This window comes from Sus scrofa, chromosome 18 (genome assembly GCF_000003025.6).
Source record: "Sus scrofa isolate TJ Tabasco breed Duroc chromosome 18, Sscrofa11.1, whole genome shotgun sequence".
Lineage (NCBI taxonomy): Eukaryota > Metazoa > Chordata > Mammalia > Artiodactyla > Suidae > Sus > Sus scrofa.
Genome location: NC_010460.4, coordinates 40,881,305 through 40,899,957, shown reverse-complemented (window position 1 = coordinate 40,899,957; position 18,653 = coordinate 40,881,305). Strand labels below are relative to the sequence as shown.

The 18,653-nt window shown below is 45.3% G+C and overlaps 1 protein-coding gene across 2 annotated transcripts in view; it reads right to left on the bottom strand.

Moving 5' to 3' along the window:
* PDE1C (phosphodiesterase 1C) overlaps positions 1-18,653 on the bottom strand; it is a 592,240-nt gene that overhangs the window by 510,598 nt on the left and 62,989 nt on the right. For both annotated transcript variants that reach the window (XM_021079205.1, XM_021079206.1), the window contains exon 2: positions 2,072-2,158. In XM_021079205.1, the coding sequence (XP_020934864.1) occupies positions 2,072-2,158 (87 nt within the window). The remainder of the gene's footprint in view (positions 1-2,071; positions 2,159-18,653) is intronic.

Here is an 18,653-nt window from a genome sequence, read left to right as displayed (position 1 = left end):
AACTGTGCCCTTGAGCCGCCCTTGAGGTTTCTATCCCTGGGAGAGGAGGCTTCTTCCCCAGCCCATCCCCCAAGCATCTCATGTGGTCCTGGTTCCCATCCACAACACTGGCCAGGCCCCCAGCAGTGACCACATTCAGCTTCCTGTTATACAAAAGCAAGTGAGAAAACCCCAAGCATCATGAAGATGAGTCACGCAAAGTCAGCGGCCCCTTCGAGAACTGCCTCCCTGACACCCAGATGGACCCTAGAAACCATTCAACAAGGACTCTCCTGGGAAGATAGGAGGGAGAGCCAGCTGCCTCAGAGGAGTGGGAGGGAAGAGAGGAAGGGGACAAAGGTCAGGAGTACCCAGAGGCCCAGCACCCAAGCTCCGAAATCTACCTGCCAGACTCTGGCTCATCATCCCTGCCTTCAGACAGCTCCCCATCTAGATGGGCCAACCCACAAGTGAACAGACGATCATCTAACATGATGTACAGACAGAGGGAAGTCCAGGAGGTGGGGGGAGCCAGCATGAAGGCCATTAGTCCAGCCTACAATTTCCTGGAGGAGGTAACATTAACACCAGTTCTTTTTTTTTTTTTTTTTTTTTTTGAGATAAGAGTGATAAAAAGGCATGAGCAAAAGTGATAGGGTTTTGGTCTGGTTTGGTTTTTGTAAACTCTGTTGGTGTTATTTTCACCCTAATCATACTCAGGTCATTTTTATCCTATCCACAACTCATGTTAATGCAATAAAACATCCCAATGAACAGCACAAGTTCCGCAGCTGACCTGCCAAGGTCAAATCCTGGCGCTGCCCTAACTGGCTGTACGCCCTTAGGCTCTCCCTCGGTTTCCTCATAGGACCGCCGTGAGGACTAAATGGCTTCGCACGGAAAGGTGCTCAGAGCCGCATCTAGCACACTGTAACCACTTGACAAATAGCAGCGGCTGCTATCGTGTCACTGCTACTCTGTTTTCACACCTTATGCATATCGGGGCCCTTCTGCACAGTAGTAAACCGGGAAGGGTGAGAAGTCAGAGATAAAGGGACAGTGTCAGAGACGGCATAACTACAGACGTTCCTAGCGACAGGCTGCCTTCACAACTTGGCACAGTCCTGGCACCAGAACTCTGACAGCCCATGTTATTTCCAACGCTTCACAACAGTTTCTAAAGTTGTTTAAAAACGCTGAACGCTTCTAAGTTCCTTTAAAAACCTTAATTTTCACATACATAGCAGGGAAAATGGCACTAGGAGACCCCATGACTGTCAACATCCAACAGACTGGAGGACCCCATGCCTAGCGCTAGTGTGGGAATGCTAGGAATCCCAATCAAATGCCCTTCTGAGTATGATAAAAAGTCTTTCCCGAGTCTCATGGGAGCCCTCTGTGCAACATCCCCCAGACTGCCGCAGCCCACAGCACTGGGAACCTCCCCCTGGAAAACACAACCTCCCTCTGGAAAACACAGGCTCTCGCCTGGCAGGCCACTGTCCCCACAACGCAAGGCAGCGCCTTGCGTTCACGGGACTCCAAGCACCTTTTAAGGGCTGCCGGGTGATCTCTTCTCACCAGGACAAAGGGACCCCCTCTAATCTGGCAGAAGTGACCAGGGTGAAGGGGAGTGAGCACAGGCACAGTCGTAATGGCTAGAAATCATGAAGTGATTAACCAAGACGGATGGCACTTGCTTAGATATTTTCCTGCAGAGAGAAACTGGCGGAGTCCTGCATCCTGGAGCATGGCCAAGATCCTCCAGGGTGCAGGACTTCTTCCTACTGTGCGGCCAAGATCTCTGCACGAAGCGCTGCGCTGCTGCTCTGGGAAATGCTTAGGAAACTCCCAAAAGATGCGGCCGGTTCAGTGTGAATGGCTCAGGACTGAGATTCAGGAGAGCTGGATTCAAACCCCAGCTCCACCATGGCTGAGCACAGCATTAGCACTAAGTCCCGGTTTTTCCATCTTTTCACTGGAACTGATAGTACTCGTCACTCCTGTGTTCCCTTAAGCTGCTGCAAGAGGAGAGGACAGAAGAGCATTTGAAGGATTCTGAGCCCAGTCATTTGTGTCCAGTGGGGCTTACCTTGCTCTCCTGCGTCTTCAAGTTTCTCCACGGTTTCCCCTGGGCTGGGCCATGCCTCTTCCACCACTGTCCTCCTGGCTCCTGCCTCTATCAGCAAAGAAAAGAAACATGTCCTGTCAGGCACCTGAGGACAGCCAGGGGGGCGCATCCTCAGGGACCTCTCTGGGGTGTCTGATGCAGCCGACAGGTCCCGCTGCCTCCACTCTCGACTGTGGGTCCTCCTGCACTCCCATGCGCAGCTCCCTCCTGGCTGGCCTTCCAACTCTCCTCTGCTCTGTTAACACTGCTGCTCTGTCACGGGCCCCTTTTCTTTTCTCACTCTCCAGGTGATGGCATCTGCCCCCTTGAGTGCTGTTGACTCCTAGCTCTCCAGCCAGCACGTGAAGGGGGATGGAGCCATCTGGGCAATGGGCAAACCAACCCTGCAAAAGGACCAGTTGGGAAAGTGAGAGGAGCCTCCTCCAGACCTTTGGAATGATCCCCCACAAATCATTTTGTAGGAGGCAAATATTCCTGCATCCTGAGAGCACTGGTCCAAAGGAGGCAGGAATAGAAAATTCGGACAAACTTCACTACAGAATGTCCTGTGCCACAACTCTGTGAGTAATCATGACTCCCATTTCTCAAGTGGAAAAACAAACTCAGAGAGGCTGAGTAAAATGCCCAAGTTCACGGGGTTCATTAAGAGACAAAGTCAGGATCTGAACATAGTCTGGAGAACTTTCTTCCTCCCCACGGCCGCCCCTCTGGGTATGAAGGCTGAAAAGTTAAGACGCCCATTCTAAAGCGAAAACACTCCTAGAGAAATTTTTCTTAGGATGGGTTTAATTGCACCTATCTTATAATGACAAGGTATTTCCTCTGTTTTGTATAGTTTTGTGCTTCCTGAACATAGATAAATAAAGCGCAATTGTACACTGTATTATCCCCAAATCCAAATGAACAGGGTAGGTAAAAGACCATCCAGAATGCCATGGCCTTGGACACAGAGTCCTGTCCAAAATTCAACCGGCTTGTGATTTTAAGTGAATTCCATAAATGATAATTGCACAAAGAGTGAATCTTCAGCCTGCTAACTGACAGATCATTGACTCACCAAACCCTTGTCTATAATGACATTTTATAAAATTCACAAAAGTCTGAGTTTCACTGACACCACCTAATGTATAGTATGTTTTGAGAATGACAATTGCTTCTGTGTCATGAATTTCAAGTATCATGTATGTCGCAAATAGCAAATTTTGTAAGAACTGAATGGGTTTTTCTTGTCCAATGCATTTTCCAACCAGTTACTTCTTTCTATTTCCTCATAGTTAATGGATTTGCTTTCTTTTCTTTTTTTTTTTTTTTTTTCCTTTTTACAGCCACACCTGCAGCATATGGAAGTTCCTGGGCTAGGGGTCGAATAGGAGCTGCAGCTGCAGGCCTATGCCACAGCCACAGCAATATCGGATCTGAGCTATATCTATGACCTACACCACAGCCTGCAGCAATGCCGAAGCCTTAACCCACTGAGCGAGGTCAGGGATCAAACTCACATCCTCGCAGACAATGTGTTGGGTTCTTAGCCTGCTGAGCCACAACAGGAACTCCTGGATTCGCTTTCTTGATGGAAGAGAAGAAAGAGGTGGCGCTGAAGGTAGCCTGCAAGGAACTATTCTAGAAATAGTGTCATACTTGTACGTGCCTGCCCTCCAAGAGCAAACACACACAAACCGGTACATCCATAGTCCTGTACACATTCACACAATAGATGTTTCATCTGGATGTTAATTTTCATACATCCCTATCAATTTAAATATGTCTAAGGGGAGTTCCCGTCATGGCGTAGCAGAAACGAATCTAACTAGGAACCACAAGGTTGCGGGTTCGATTCCTGGCCTCGCTCAGTGGGTTAAGGATGCAGCACTGCTGTGATCTGTGATGTAGGTCGCAGACGTGGCTCGGATCTGGCGCTGCCATGGCTCTGGCGTAGGCCGGCAGGTGTATCTCTGATTAGACCCCTAGACTGGGAACCTCCATATGCCGCAGGTGCGGCCCTAAAAGGACAAAAGACAAAAAAAAGAATACATATGTCTAAGGAAAATCCCATCATTCATATAACACTTTCTGCGAGAAAGAAACTTTGGAATGTGACAGAAGAAGCATTTCTGAGCATCTACTAAGTCCCCGGCTCCACCTCATAGTGTCACCACAGAGCTCCATCTCACTGAAACCTACAGTGACGCCAGGCAGCTGTCATAATCCCTGCTTAGAGAAGAGAAGAGTGAGGCTCAAAATAAAAGATGCCTCCCAGACCCTAGATCGCTCCCTGCAAAATGACAGAGTCCTGATTCAAACCAGAGCTGACTTGCCGCAGAGGCTGTGAATTTTGGAGGGGCAGGGGGGCTGAGGATCAGTTTCACAACAGTCCTGATTCTTTATCTACAGCCGGCCTCATCTCCTTGCTCTGATCTACTTATCAGCTGAAGAACAACTGCTCAATGACAAAGGAATAAAAACCTCAAAAAGAATTACGTCAATCTCGATCACTGCGCCAGTCCTAAGAAAATTAATCCCACTCCTTTCTTTAAGGAACCAGCCTTTCTTCTAGCACAATCAGGGGACAGAGCCAGGCATTATTTGCTTGGCTTTGATTTGCCAGAAGACAGCACAGGAGAGTTCTGAAAGGAAAAACAATCCACGAAAGATGAAGTGACAATGGATTCGAGAGCAGGAATAATCAAGGGGTCACAGGCTCTCAGTCGTTATAAAATTACCTTTGGATTCTGTGGAAATGTCACCATATTATGTTAATTTCTCCGGAATGCATAAAATTAATGCCCCCCCGGGTGACAGAGCCCTCCTGACTTCTTCCTGCTTTCTCGTCAAGCGCATCATTCAATAATTAAAACCTATTATATTCCTAAAGCAAAACACTTAGTAACACCTCAGCAGACACTAGGGAGGAGAGAAATGGAATTTTGATAGCAGGTCTGCTACTAACTTGAGATGAAATCAGCTTAATGCTAATTATTTTTCACATTCAGTTTCTATATTTACCAAATGGCCTACCTTTTGCAGTGTCAGCTGAATTAACCATTAACTCTCCCATCTATCCACATTCAAGCAACCCTTCAGCCCTAGTGCAAACCTCAATCAGTTGTTCAAATCCCCTTCCTTCAGCCTATGAGGCTCACTCCCTTCTCCACCTCAATTTGCACTTTTGCTCATATATTTAGCATTTAACATATATATTAAAGGTATTAAGTATGTGCCACACAACATGTGCCAGATAATAGATGGGAATTGAAAGCAAAATGATTATTAATAATAGCTGAATTACCAATGCTTACCAAAGGCAGATGTGGTTCTAAGTGCTTTTGTGGATATGAAATTATGTAATCCTTGCCTTCTAGGAGGAAGGTCCTATATTATCCCAATTCTACAGATGAAATAAACTGAGTTACTTATTAACTTGCTCAGGGTTACTCAGATTATAAGTGACAGAATCAGAATTTGGACCCAGGGAGCCTGGCTCTGGAGCTCAGGTGATTTTGATTTTTTTTTTTTAGGGCTGCAGTCACGACATATGGAAGTTCCCAAGCTAGGGGTCAAATAGGAGCTGCAGCTGCCAGCCTACACCACAGCCACAGCAACACAGGATCCTTAACCCACTGAAGGAGGCCAGGGATTGAACCCACGTCCTAATGGATACTAGTCAGGTTTGTTAACCACTGAGCCACACGGGAATGCCGAGCTCAGGTGATTAATCATTACTCTATAGCTGCATCTCCAGACCCACATTCCACACAGTTGAATGAAAGACACACCTGGAATCAGAAGATGACACAAAAGTGTGATATGGGAGTTCCAGTCGTGGTGCAGTGGTTAACAAATCCAACTGGGAACCATGAGGTTGCAGGTTCGATCCCTCGCCTTGCTCAGTGGGTTAAGGATTCAGCATTGCCGTGAGCTGTAGTGTAGGTCGCAGACTTGGCTCGGATCTGGCGTTGCTGTGGCTGTGGTGTAGGCCGGTGGCTACAGCTCTGATTTGACCCCTAGCCTGGGAACCTCCATATGCTGCCAGAAGCGGCCCTAGAAAAGGCAAAAAGACAAAAAAAAAAAGAGTGATATGATTGAGCACATGGAGGAAGGAGGACCAATGAAGACCAGGAGAGCCCCATAGGAATGTGTCAGGAAGGTACAGAAGGCAGGACATATTCCAGGCATTTTCAACAGCTTAATAATTAACATTACAGCTAAGTCCAAATTTTTCCTAGCTTTATCATTCTATAAGTCAATGAATAGAGTTGTGTAATATTCAAAAAAAAGTACTTTTGCCTGGGTGTATGAAGAGTGCTGTGCAGTAAACCAGTTCTCCAGGGCGGTAATGGCTCTGATGTGTAGATGTCCTTTGCCAATTTCTATGGTGTAAATACTTCCACCATAGCAGGTTTCAAGCTACCAATCAGGCATCGCTGAGGTCATTTGGAAGGAGATATGTACCTTGGGGTCTCATGAGCTGACTGGAGCTGGCACCAGGGCATCACTATATCAAGCTCCTGCAGGGCATGTCAGAGATGGGAGGGAAACACCACCCCTGAAGGAGAGGGGCCGAGGGTACTCAGGAGGGAGCAAGTGCATGCTCAATCTCTAGAAGGCTGCAGCAGCCAGGACAGGACTCAAAAGATAAGGTCCCCAAAGTAAACTGGGGAATATGGGGATACAAGCTGCAGAAACAAGTCAGGGAACCAGGAGGAAATAGGAGCACCAGAAAGAAGACTCAAGGTGAGCACTGAGAGTCAGGACCAGGACTTGAGGGAAAGAGATGCCCTGTCAGAATAGGAAACACTTGAGTTTGGTCAGGAACCATCCAACCAGGTCTTGAAGATAAAGGGGAAAATTCAGAGTGCCTCCTAACCCATCCAAGTCCCTCCCAGCTCCTCCTCTGGGCTCTCAGAGCATCCTCGCTGAGCTCTACCACAGCCCGTTTCACAACACACTGTAATTATCCATGCAGATGTCTCCCACTAGGCTGGGGGCTCCTGCAGACACATAGCATATGATGTTGGCAAACCAGTGGGCCAAATCTGGCCCACCACCTGCTTTTACAGGCTATGCAAGCCAAGAATGGTGTTCACAGCTTTTGAAAGCTGGAAAAATATCAAAAGAAAAATAATATTTTATGATACGTGGAAATTACATGAAATTCAAATCTCAGTATCCATAAACAAAGTTTCATTGTAACACAGCCCTACTCCTTCATTAACGTATGTCTATGGCTTCTTTCACACTACCATATGGCCCACAGAACCTAAAATGCTTACTATCTGGTTCTTTACAGAAAGTGTGCCATCTCTCAGCACGTACCACGCCATAAGAAGGGAAACACTGAATAAATGTTTGATTAATGATTATTTACCCTAGATCTACCCCCAACCTTTTTTTTTTTTTTTAAGCCATGGCATGTGGAAGTTCCCGGGCCAGGGATCAAACCCGCGCCACAGCAGCAATCCAAGCTACTGCAGTGACAATGCCAGATCCTTAGCTCTCTGTACCACAAGAGAACTCCCCATCTCCAAGCATTTTAATCTCATAACTATCCAGACTTTCCTGGTTGAAGGACCCCAGTCACCCTACCAACTGGCCTTGTTTTTCAGCTCCTCCAAGTACTTTGCTCCCAGTGTGAACCCAATCAAATTTTCCAGATTGGTTGGTTCCAGTATGTCTATAGAATCTTGGAATTCCATCGACAGATTGTAGTTCTATGGAATTTGGCTACAAGTTCCATTAAAAAAGGATTCCACAAATAAATAAGCTTAATAAATGTGGAACACGGAATCTTTTGCCCACAGAATCTTTTTCTTGAGAACTACTGCTCAGAATCCACCTTGGGAATCTGATTCTAAAGGAAGTAGAGATCTGATAAGCATACTGTCATCCAGGCTACATGGAGAGCTCATTGTTCTGACCCAAGTTATTTGGCTTAACCAGGACCACCACGACCACCCCTTGGCAGTGGGGAGCATAAACAACATGGCAGCTGCAGGCAGCATCACCCTGGAGGGAGCAGCCATTGCTCCACTTACAGTATGGCCGCTGCCCGAAGACCCCGTCACCTCTCTCATCTGCAGGGCTAATTCCCTCTGCTCCCACAAGGCTTTGCTCAGATACCACCTTCTCAACAAGGCCACCTTCTTTAAAACCACCATCTCCCCCCAGCCAAGACTCTGGATTTTTCCTTCCTCTGACTACTCTTTCCCCAACACTTATTTCCTTCTAACAAAGTATGGAACTTACTGATTTGCTATGTAAGTTCCAGGAAGCAGAGACTTTTTGTGTGATTTGTCACCAGCATGTCCCAAGCACCCAGAAAAGTGTCTGGCACATAGCAGGCTCTTAGTAACTCTTTGTGGATGAAATGACTGAATGAGAAAATGGTTAGAGCCACTGATTCCCCTTCCAGGATTTTAGCCACGGGCTTTGTATTCAGGATCAGAGAGGTAACAAGGGAAGGACCAGACTGCACGATGGTAAGACAGTGTGCTTTCGTTCTGAGATGGGGAAACACTGGAAGGTTTTGACCACAGAGGAAAATAATCCGACAGCATTCTTAACCCAGACTGCTGGGAAGTGGGTGCAACACCTTGGACTACAGATGAAGGTGGCTTGGGTTAGGGTGGAGGAGGAGAGATGGGGAGGAGTGGTGAGGTTCTATTATAATTTACAGGAGGAGGCAGCTGGATTTTCCGGTGGGGACAGTGTGGTCTGAGGGGGAAAAAAGGGAGTCAAGAATAACTCCAAAGTTTTTGGCCTGAGCAACTGGAAAGATAGAATTGCCAAAAACAGAGAAGGAAAAAAAAAATACAGGTAAAATCGGTTTTCGAGAAAAAGTGCAAGGTCCCACTATGCTCAGAAGAAATCCAAATGCATAAGCACAGCCTCCAAGTCCCTGCATGATCTGGCTTCTACCCACCAGTCTGACTTCTCATCCCAACCACACTCCCTGTCTTTCACTGTGCTCCAGGCACACCAGCCTTGAAGAGGCCAAGCTCTCTCCCACCTGAGCATCTCTGCCTGGAGCACAACCCTGCTCTCATCCCCCACCCCAACTTCTTGCTTTAATCCTTCAGATCTCAAGGTACATGTCACTTCCCCAGGTGGGAACTCCTACCTGACTTCCCCATCATGGGTTTACTTCCCCTGCGGCACCTACACATCTGTACAGCTTATTTCTCTTTTTTTGGCCATGCCCACTGCATGTGGAAATTTCCAGACCTGAGGTCGAACCCATGCCACAGCAGCAACCCAAGCCACAGCAGTGACAAGGCCGGATCCTTAACCACTAGGCCACCAGGGAACTCCTATATCTTATTTCTTTATTTCCTTGACCACATCTTATCTTCTCCACTAGCTTATGAGATCCATGGCAGCAAGGACATGACTCTCTTGGTCACTATTGCATACCCAGTACCTGGCGCATAATAGGAACTCAATAAATTGCTATCAACTGGTTAATGTAAAAAATAGTATCCCTATGTGGGGGGATCTAAGCTAAGCAGACAATTCTTATAGGAAAATATAGCAAAATGTTCTGAGATCATCAAAGGAGAAGCACTATTCATCCATCACTTTTAGTAGTTCACTGAGCAACTACTATCAATGGACTATATGTCCCATATACTCAGCGACAGAGTGTTCCCTCTCAGCGGATGAGTATGGATGACTGTGAGATGCCTTGGGCCTCCTGCTCTGTGTTCTGACCACTTTACATAGGTTTACCCTTACGTCAGAGGTAGAGCAGCATTTAACTTAATTTGCCCAGTATTTTAATTCAGAAAAGTGGGGGTTCTGATAATAATGCTAATAAATTATCATTTACAAAATTCAGGCAATGGATGAGAAAAACAATAAGCATTCATACTTCTGCTACCCAGGAAGAGCCAGTGGGTCTCCTCTAAATCTTTGCTCTTTCTTTTTTCCTTTATTGTCGGTGTTGTTCAAAGGGCTCACTGAGCCCAGGTCTAGAATGACTGAATAAAGTAAGGCATTGGGGGGATTCTAATGACCCAGGCCAGCACTGGGAGTGGGAAAGGGATTAAAGTTCGCTATGCCCATAACTGGTGGGAATGACCCGGAGATAGACTGTGGGTTTTTTTGGGTTTTTTTTTTTTTTTTTGGCTTTTGTCCTTTTAGGGCCACACCCGCAGCCTATGGAGGTTCCCAGGCTAGGGGTTGAATCGGAGCTGTAGCTGCCAGCCTACACCACAGCCACAGCAACACCAGATCCGAGCTGCGTCTGCGACCTACACCACAGCTCACGGCAATGCCGGATCCTTAACCCACTGATCGAGGCCAGGGATGAAACCCACAACCTCATGGTTCCTTGTGGGATTCATTTCCTCTGCGCCACAAAGGGATCACCTGGAAACAGATTATTAAAAGCTTCAGGCTTTGGGCCTCTTTCCAGCTCATTCACTCCAATCGGCTTCCACACCCTGCCCTTGTCTCCCCATCACAGATACAAAGGAGCCTGGCAGTAACCTCACAGTACAGCAATTCTGTACATACTGCTCTGGAATCAAGACTAAAGGTAGTAGTGGAGTTCCTGTCGTGGCACAGCAGAAATGGATTCAACTAGGAACCATGAGGTTGCGGGTTCAATTCCTGGCCTCACTCAGTGGGTTAAGGATCCTGCATTGCTGTGAGCTGTGGTGTAGGTCGAAGGTGTGGCTTGGATCTGGCGTTGCTGTGGCTCTGGCGTAGGCCGGTGGCTACAGCTCCGATTAGTCTCCTAGTCTGAGAACCTCCATATGCTTTGGGTGTGGCCCTAAAAAAAAAAAAAAAAAAAAAAGGAGTTCCCGTTGTGGCTCAGTGGTTGATGAATCTGACTAGGAACCATGAAGTTGCGGGTTCGATCCCTGGCCTTGCTTAGTGGGTGAAGGATCCGGTGTTGCCCTGAGCTGTGTTGTAGGTTGCAAATTTGGCTCAGATCCCGCATTGCTGTGGCTGTGGTGTAGGCTGGCAGCTATAGCTCCGATTCGACCCCTAGCCTGGGAACCTCCATATGCCACAGGAGCAGCCCAAGAAATGGCAAAAAGGCAAAAAGTCCAAAAAATAAAATAAAATAAAAAGACTAAAGGCAGTAGCTCCCAGGGAAACCAAATAGATTCAGAAGCCATACATGACCATCTTTCCCAGAAGACAAGGGACTTTGTTTAGAAAAAGAATGATCTCATGCAGGACATCTGCCCTGTACTAGCCGCAGTGCTGGGTACTTTCCACAACTTACTTGATCATCACAACGGCCTCGGGGGTAAGAATTAGCTCCATTTGGCAGATGATGTTGAGGCTCAGGGAGGTAAGTGAATGTCCGGGCCCCCACTTGGTAAGGGACTGGATCAAGCTAGAACCCAGCTCTTTCTGAGTCCAAGGCCTTGTTCAGCTACACGGAGAGATTTCACCCTGGCTGTGAATTGTGGGAATACAAGGGAGGACCGTTCCTTTGTTGGATTTAAAATTGCTCATGAACCCACCCTGCTGAGTGCAGGCCATCTAAAGGGAATTGGGGAAAGCGTCAAATTAATTGAGATCATGACAGGGTTAGATTCCTACTTAATAGACTAGCTAAACACTGGGGACACAGCCTCAATACAGCTGGAATTTCAAACTGCAGTCTGGTCTCTTTCTGGGGATGCATCTGGATGTCTATCTCCCTGCCATGACCTTGGGCCACCGAGAGAAGAGTGGGGCCCAATTTGGAGCCCCAGGGGGCTCCAAATGTGTTCCACTCTGGCCCTCTGGGAGACGTCAGAGGCAGGACACGGGGACAGGATCAACCCCTGTCCCAAGCTTGTTTTGCCCCAAGAACAGAAGTGCACTATGTTCGCTGGTAACATTATGGGTGGGAGGTAAATTTGAGCCAAGAGCCAAAACTTCATCTGCTAATTAAGAGGAGTTTTCCAACTTAAACAATTAAGCAAGGACAGTGGTGCCTTGGGATGATTTTCCCATTTCCGGTCTTGCCAAGACCTCAGCCTTCCTTCCCTTTCCACACTTTGCCTCCTCTTTAAACACTAAAGATAGGTATGTTGCTTTCCTTTCAAATAAGGACAGGAGGCCTCAGAGGTAGTGAGAGGTCCCATCCCTTGAAGTATCCAGAAGAGGTCGGATGCCCACCTGAAAGCGGCACTGGGGACTTGATTCAGATGTGACGTGAGGTGTTAATTCAATCTCTCACGTTCGAGTGCCACAGCTATTAAGACGCACTGGCATACAAAGTAAGCCTGATCCCTTCATGGCATTAATAGAGCAATGGAAAAGACAGGTATGAAAACAAAGGCAGAAAGAAAGATGTAATTCCCAATTGTGATAGAGCTATGAGGGAAGGAATAGGGGGTATAAGGGATAAGAGCAGGGAGAATAAAGAACTCCAAGGACCGGTTCAACTTCTGTTTTAAAACAGTTCCCAGTGGCAGCTGGAGGTCCGTCTGGAAGCCCTCTCATTGGCCTAGGGGAAGGGTGATGTGCCTTGACCCAGATGCTGGTGGTACAAGTGGAGGGATTCGACTGGAGGCATATTTTGGACGTAGAATTGCCAGTACTTGATGGGAGTGGAGAGGCGAGGACTTGGAGAAGAGGTGAGGAAGCAACACCCAAATTTGGGACTGGACAAGATCATCTGATATTGTGAGTTTAGAATCCTGTATGGATTCCCAGGCAATAGGGCTTCAACACCCAGATTCATAGGCCAAGAGGTGGCGCCAGCCTACCCGCTGCTGAAGCACAGAGCTACCAAGGTACTACTACTAAAGGTACTACTACTTAAGATACCTTTCCCATGTCAGGGCTGAAAGGAGAGGCAAACAGGGTTTTAGTCGAGTGCCTCAACCTCCCTTTCTGTTCTTCCTGCCCCACCACCTCCACAGCCCACCCCTCCGTCTATACCACACCCTCCAGGATGCCAGGACTTACACACTGCCTCCAGCCACTACACCACCTAGGAGATAGACATATAAAGAATTCCTACAATCAGTAAGAAAAACACACTAAACGAATACAAAATGGGCAGGAGGAGTTCCCGTTGTGGCGCAGTGGTTAACGAATCCGACTAGGAACCATGAGGTTGCATGTTCAATCCCTGGCCTCGCTCAGTGGGTTAAGGATCCAGCGTTGCTGTGGCTGTGGCATAGGCATAGCCTGGGAACCTCCATATGCTGCAAGTGCGGCCCTAGAAAAGACAAAAAGACAGGAAAAAAAAAAAAGAAAGAAAATGGGCAAGAGATCTGAACAGGTATTTCACAAAAAAGGATATCCCAATTGCCAACAAACATATGAAAAGGTACTCAACTTCCTCAGTTATTAGAGAAACACAGAGTAAAACCTTAATGAGCCTACCCACCAAACAGCTAAAATGAAAAGGACTAATACCAATTGCTGGCAAAGATCCAGAGCAGCTAAATCTCGCATATATTATTAAGAGAACTTAAATTAGTACGATGACTTTGGAAAAAAGCATTCGGCAGTTATCTACAAAAGTTGAAACATGTCTCTACTCTATAACCCAGCGATCCACTCCTAGGCACATATCCAGCGAAATATATATTTGTGTCAGAAGATACGGTATGAGAATGTTTTTAGGGGCACTATTCCTAATAGCCAAAAACTCAGCAGAAATCAAAAGTCTACTGTGAGAAAATGGCTAAAATCAATTGTGACACATTCAGACAAAGGAATGCTGTGCAGAAATCAAACTGAATAAACAAGTGTTGCAATAACCTGGATGAATCTCACAAAATAATGCTGAAAAATGAAACCAAATACAAAATGGTATATTTTCTATGACTTAACTTATATGAAGTTCAAAAACAGAGAAAGCTGGTGATAAAAGTCAGGAGAGTGGAAGCCTTCAGGGAGGGAGGCATGATGATAATTAAGACTGGGTATGAGGAGGTTTCTCTGATGCTGAAAATATTCTTTTTCTTTTTCTTTTTAACATTCCTTTTCTCAATCTGAGTGTCAGCTACACGGGCAAGTCCATTTCACGAAAATCACTCAACCTATATACCTTGTGATTTGTCTCTGTTGAAACATATTTGTGTTACACATCAATAAAAACGTACTCTTCAAAGCATCTAGGAAGAGGGTTTGCCAATGACAGGCAAAGGTGATACGCTGCAATAAATAACCAAAAGCACAGTCAAGGTAAATCAAGGTCATAGCCAATCAGTGACAAGTGCCACGTTAAAAGAATAAGGATTTTTAAAAAGTTGTAATAAATAGTAAAATATTTTATTTTTGAGTATTAATTTTCTGAGCATTTCTCAAGTTTTTGGCCTTGATGTACTGTTACTACAGCATTTGGCTGCCGACTCGTGTTCTGGCTATAGGACTGGGCTGTATTTTGGAGGTTTCCAAAGGCATCAGTGCATCCCTTTCAGGGCAGGCTTTTGTACATGTATATATAAGTGCATGCCCATCTACCCACAAGGACCTTACTGTACATAATGTAGGTGTGTGATGACAAACAGTGGGAATGAGTCCCATAACCACACACAAAATGAGTCTGATTATTCAACCATCACAACCAGTCTGTGTGTGCCTGCTCCTTGCCTCTGACTGCCCATTAAAGAATCCAAAAGCGATCTGAGGAGCTGTGCTGGTCATCCAAAAACTGTACTGTGTAATGAAAAAGAAAACCCATGCTTTGGAGCCCACCACGTATCAGTGTGCCCCTGGACAGTGATGCAACCCCTTTGACTCAGTTTCTGCTCATATAAAATGGAGGAAAAACTACCAAAATTGTGAGGCTAGAGTGAGAATTAAATGAAATAATTTACAGGAAAGTGGCTGCCACGTACTAAGCCCTTTAACAAATGCTAGACAGTTGCAATAACATAGCAGATAGTTTCTCTTGCAATTCTATTCATTTTAAAGTAAACACATTAAAATTCTCTTTTCTCCATAATTTAACGAAGACAAAAGTTCATGTCTTTTGAACTTGCTTCATAGACATTTCCAAAGAATGTTTCAAAATACGCCAGGCCCTGTCATGTCAGAAAGAAAAAAGCAAAGACAAGGAGGAAGAGTACTGGAACCTTAAATTTGAGTTCATGGAACAGACATGTTTTCAGGTACACACACGAAAAACCTAAAAATAAAATATGCCACCAATTAATAATTCAATGAAAAGATGGTCAAAAATAAAAGTCATAAGAATAAATTCACTCAAATTTCGTATTTTAAGCAAATTTCTTCCAGTAAAACTAAACTACCTCCAGCGACAATACACAATTACTGAGAAAGAATAACTACAACTGCAGCTATCTAAATAAAAGTCCTTAATTGGGGGGTAACTAAATATATAATATGTCCTTTAAAAGAATTTTTTTCAGAACATGACGGAGGATAACGTGAGAAAAAGAATGTGTATATATGTGTATGACTGGGTCACTTTGCTGTACAGCAGAAATTGAAAGAACAATGTAAATCAACTATAACAGAAAAAATAAAAAACTAAAAAAAAATTTTCTGGGAGTTCTCTAGTGTCTCAGCAGGTAAAGGATCTGGCATTGTCACTGCTATGGCTCTGGTTACTGCTGTGGGAAAGATTTGACCCCTGCCGTGAGCACAGACAAAGAAAAAAATTTTTCCTGACCTTTATTTTTTAACATAATTCCACTAACATTTTGACTACATTTCTGATTATAAAATGAACTTATTTTAATTGAATACTAGGATATTAGTGAAATAAAGTAGGGCACATTTGTATAATGAACATTAAAAATGTAATGATAGGAGTTTCCATTGTGGTGTAACAGAAATGAATCCGACTAAAATCCATGAAGATGCGGGTTCGATCCCTGGCCTTGCTCAGTGGATCAGGGATCCAGAGTTGCCGTGAGCTGTGGTGTAGGTCGCAGACACGGCTCAGATTCCATGTTGCTGTGGCTGTGGCATAGGCCAGTGGCTACAGCTCTGATTCAACCCTAGCCTGGGGACTTCCATATGCCGTGGGTGTGGCCCTAAAAAAAAGGCAAAAAAAAAAAAAAAAAGGTAATCATAATAAAAGTTGCATTTTCAAAGAATAATATTTGATGATCTGGGAAAATGTCCATAAAATATTTCCAAACACAAACAACAGAGGCTATGAAGTAGTACATATACACGGTAATTTCATTTGTATGATATATACATATGTTTACATAGGCATAGAATAAATTTTGGAAAGACAGCTATTCAAATGTTCACAGGAGTTATCTTTGAACAGTCAGATTGTGAGAGATCTATGTTTCTTTCCTTAAGCTTTGGTCTTTTGCAAATGTTACACCATAAATATTTATTACTTCTATAATGACATAAGAAAATATTCTTCCTTTAAAAAATGATTGGCAATTGATGTTTACTTTTTCGGTATTTTTCACGTCTTGGCAGAGATCTACGCATAGGTCTGTAAAATCTCCTCTCCCCTCCCCTCCCACTGCTCTCTCCCTCACAACTTCTTTCCTTGGGGCCATTCGTGTGAAACACTTATGAAAACTACCATGTCATCTGAAGAAGGACAGCATCTGTTTGCAAGTGATTACATGGACATATTCAAGGTGTTATGCCTCATCCAGCATTTTATCAAACAGACTGAAGAACTGACATGTCCACATCTCTTAAGGGGGCTATGCGCTGAACAGTGAGCTCTAGTCTGCAATCTGGCCTCTACCTGGGTGTGTGTGACCCCGGATGAGTCATCAAACCACACGTTTCTGCTTGGACCCTACGGGGATGCTTCTCCCCCTGTAAGGCCCAGAGGACCCAGTGAAGCTAAGAGGGTGTCTAAGAGGGCTCAGCCAGGCTGGTGGCATTTGGTCCAAAAGCTTGGTATGAGTGTGCTGGGGCAGCAATGACCAAGTCCCTCAGACCAGGAGGCTTAAACAGCAGAAATTAATTGTCAAACAGCTCTGGAGGCTGCAAGTCCTAGGTCAAGGTGTTGGCAGGATGGGTGTCTTCCGAGGCCTCTCTCTCTGGCTTGCAGACGGCTGTCTCCTCCCCGTGTCTTCACATGGTTTTCCCCTCTGTGTGTCTGTGTCCCAGTCTCCTCTTCCCTATGAAGCATACTGGATTGGGGCCCATCCATCTGACTTTCTTTTACCTTAATTACTTCTTTTTTTTTTTTTTTTTTTTTTTTGTCTTTTTGCCTTTTCTAGGGCCACTCCCACGGCATATGGAGGTTCCCAGGCTAGGGGTCTAATTGGAGCTGTAGCTGCCGGCCTACGCCAGAGCCACAGCCACACAGGATCCGAGCCACGACTGCGACCTACACCACAGTTCACGGCAACACCGGATCCTTAACCCATTGAGCGAGGCCAGGGATGGAACCTGCAACCTCATGGTTCCTAGTCGGATTCAGATTCATTAACCACTGAGCCACGATGGGAACTCCCTTAATTACTTCTTTAAATGCCTCATCTCCAAACACAGTCACATGCTAAAGAACTGGGGGTTAGGACTTCAACATATGAATTCTAGGAGGGGCACAATTCGGCCCATAACAAGTTCCTACCAAAGAAATGAACATAGCGAGTAAAGGGAATGATTCTTATAGAAGCAGGAGAGTCCCATTGAAGATATTGTCTAGAACTACCTGCAAATTCCCCCAAATATAAGTAGAGTTCCATTTTCTTCACAACCCCTTTATAGCAGGGCCCTTCTTAACACAAGTGCCTTCAGCATGGGGGGGGGTGGTCTCTTTGCTATTATCCAACAAGCAACCTGTCCAAGTTATCATGTCAGCTCACAGCTCATAGTTCAATTTTAGCAGCACCCCCACTTGTATCCATTAGAGAGTGTTTATGCGCTTATTTGAATATTTTACTGCACTTGCCCTTATTATGTCAAATAAGTCTGTAGAAAACGGGGAAATGAAAGGCTGCCACTATAGTGATTAGAAACGTAAGTCTCATAACCTCACTATAGTTGACACAAAAATGAGAACTGTCATGTAAGCTTGAATCAGAGACTCTCTCAACAGGGAGTTCGCTGAACTTAAACTGATATGTGCACATCTGTGACAGAAAAAGAAAAAAAGCTAAAGAACACAGATTAGCTTCTAAAACCAGATGATCAAAGATTGGGCCTAGAAGATAGGCTGTAACTTGGGGAGTGTGTCTTAGCTCTTGGCAACGGAGTTTCCCTTGTAACATCCAAATCTCTCGTACAGCCTTCACACAGGACCTGCCTGTAGAAAAGAAGAGATTCGGAGTTCCTGCCGTGGCTCAGCAGAAACGAACCTGACTAGTGTCCGTGAGGACGCAGTTCAATCCCTGGCCTCACTCAGCAGGTTAAGGATCTGGTGTTGCCATGAGCTGCGGTGTAGGTCGCAGATGTGGCTCGGATCCCTCATTGCTGTGGCTGTGGTGTGGGCCAGCAGCTACAGGTCTGATCTGACTCCTAGCCTGGGAACCTCCATATGCCATAGGTGCAGCCCTTAAAAGACCAAAAAAAAAAAAAAAAAAGAAGAAGAAATTCTCTACAGGAAAGTAGAAAACTATCTAATAAAGTTTTTGCTGATGGCGTTTCAGTAAATCATTTCCAACAAACAACTCTGGTG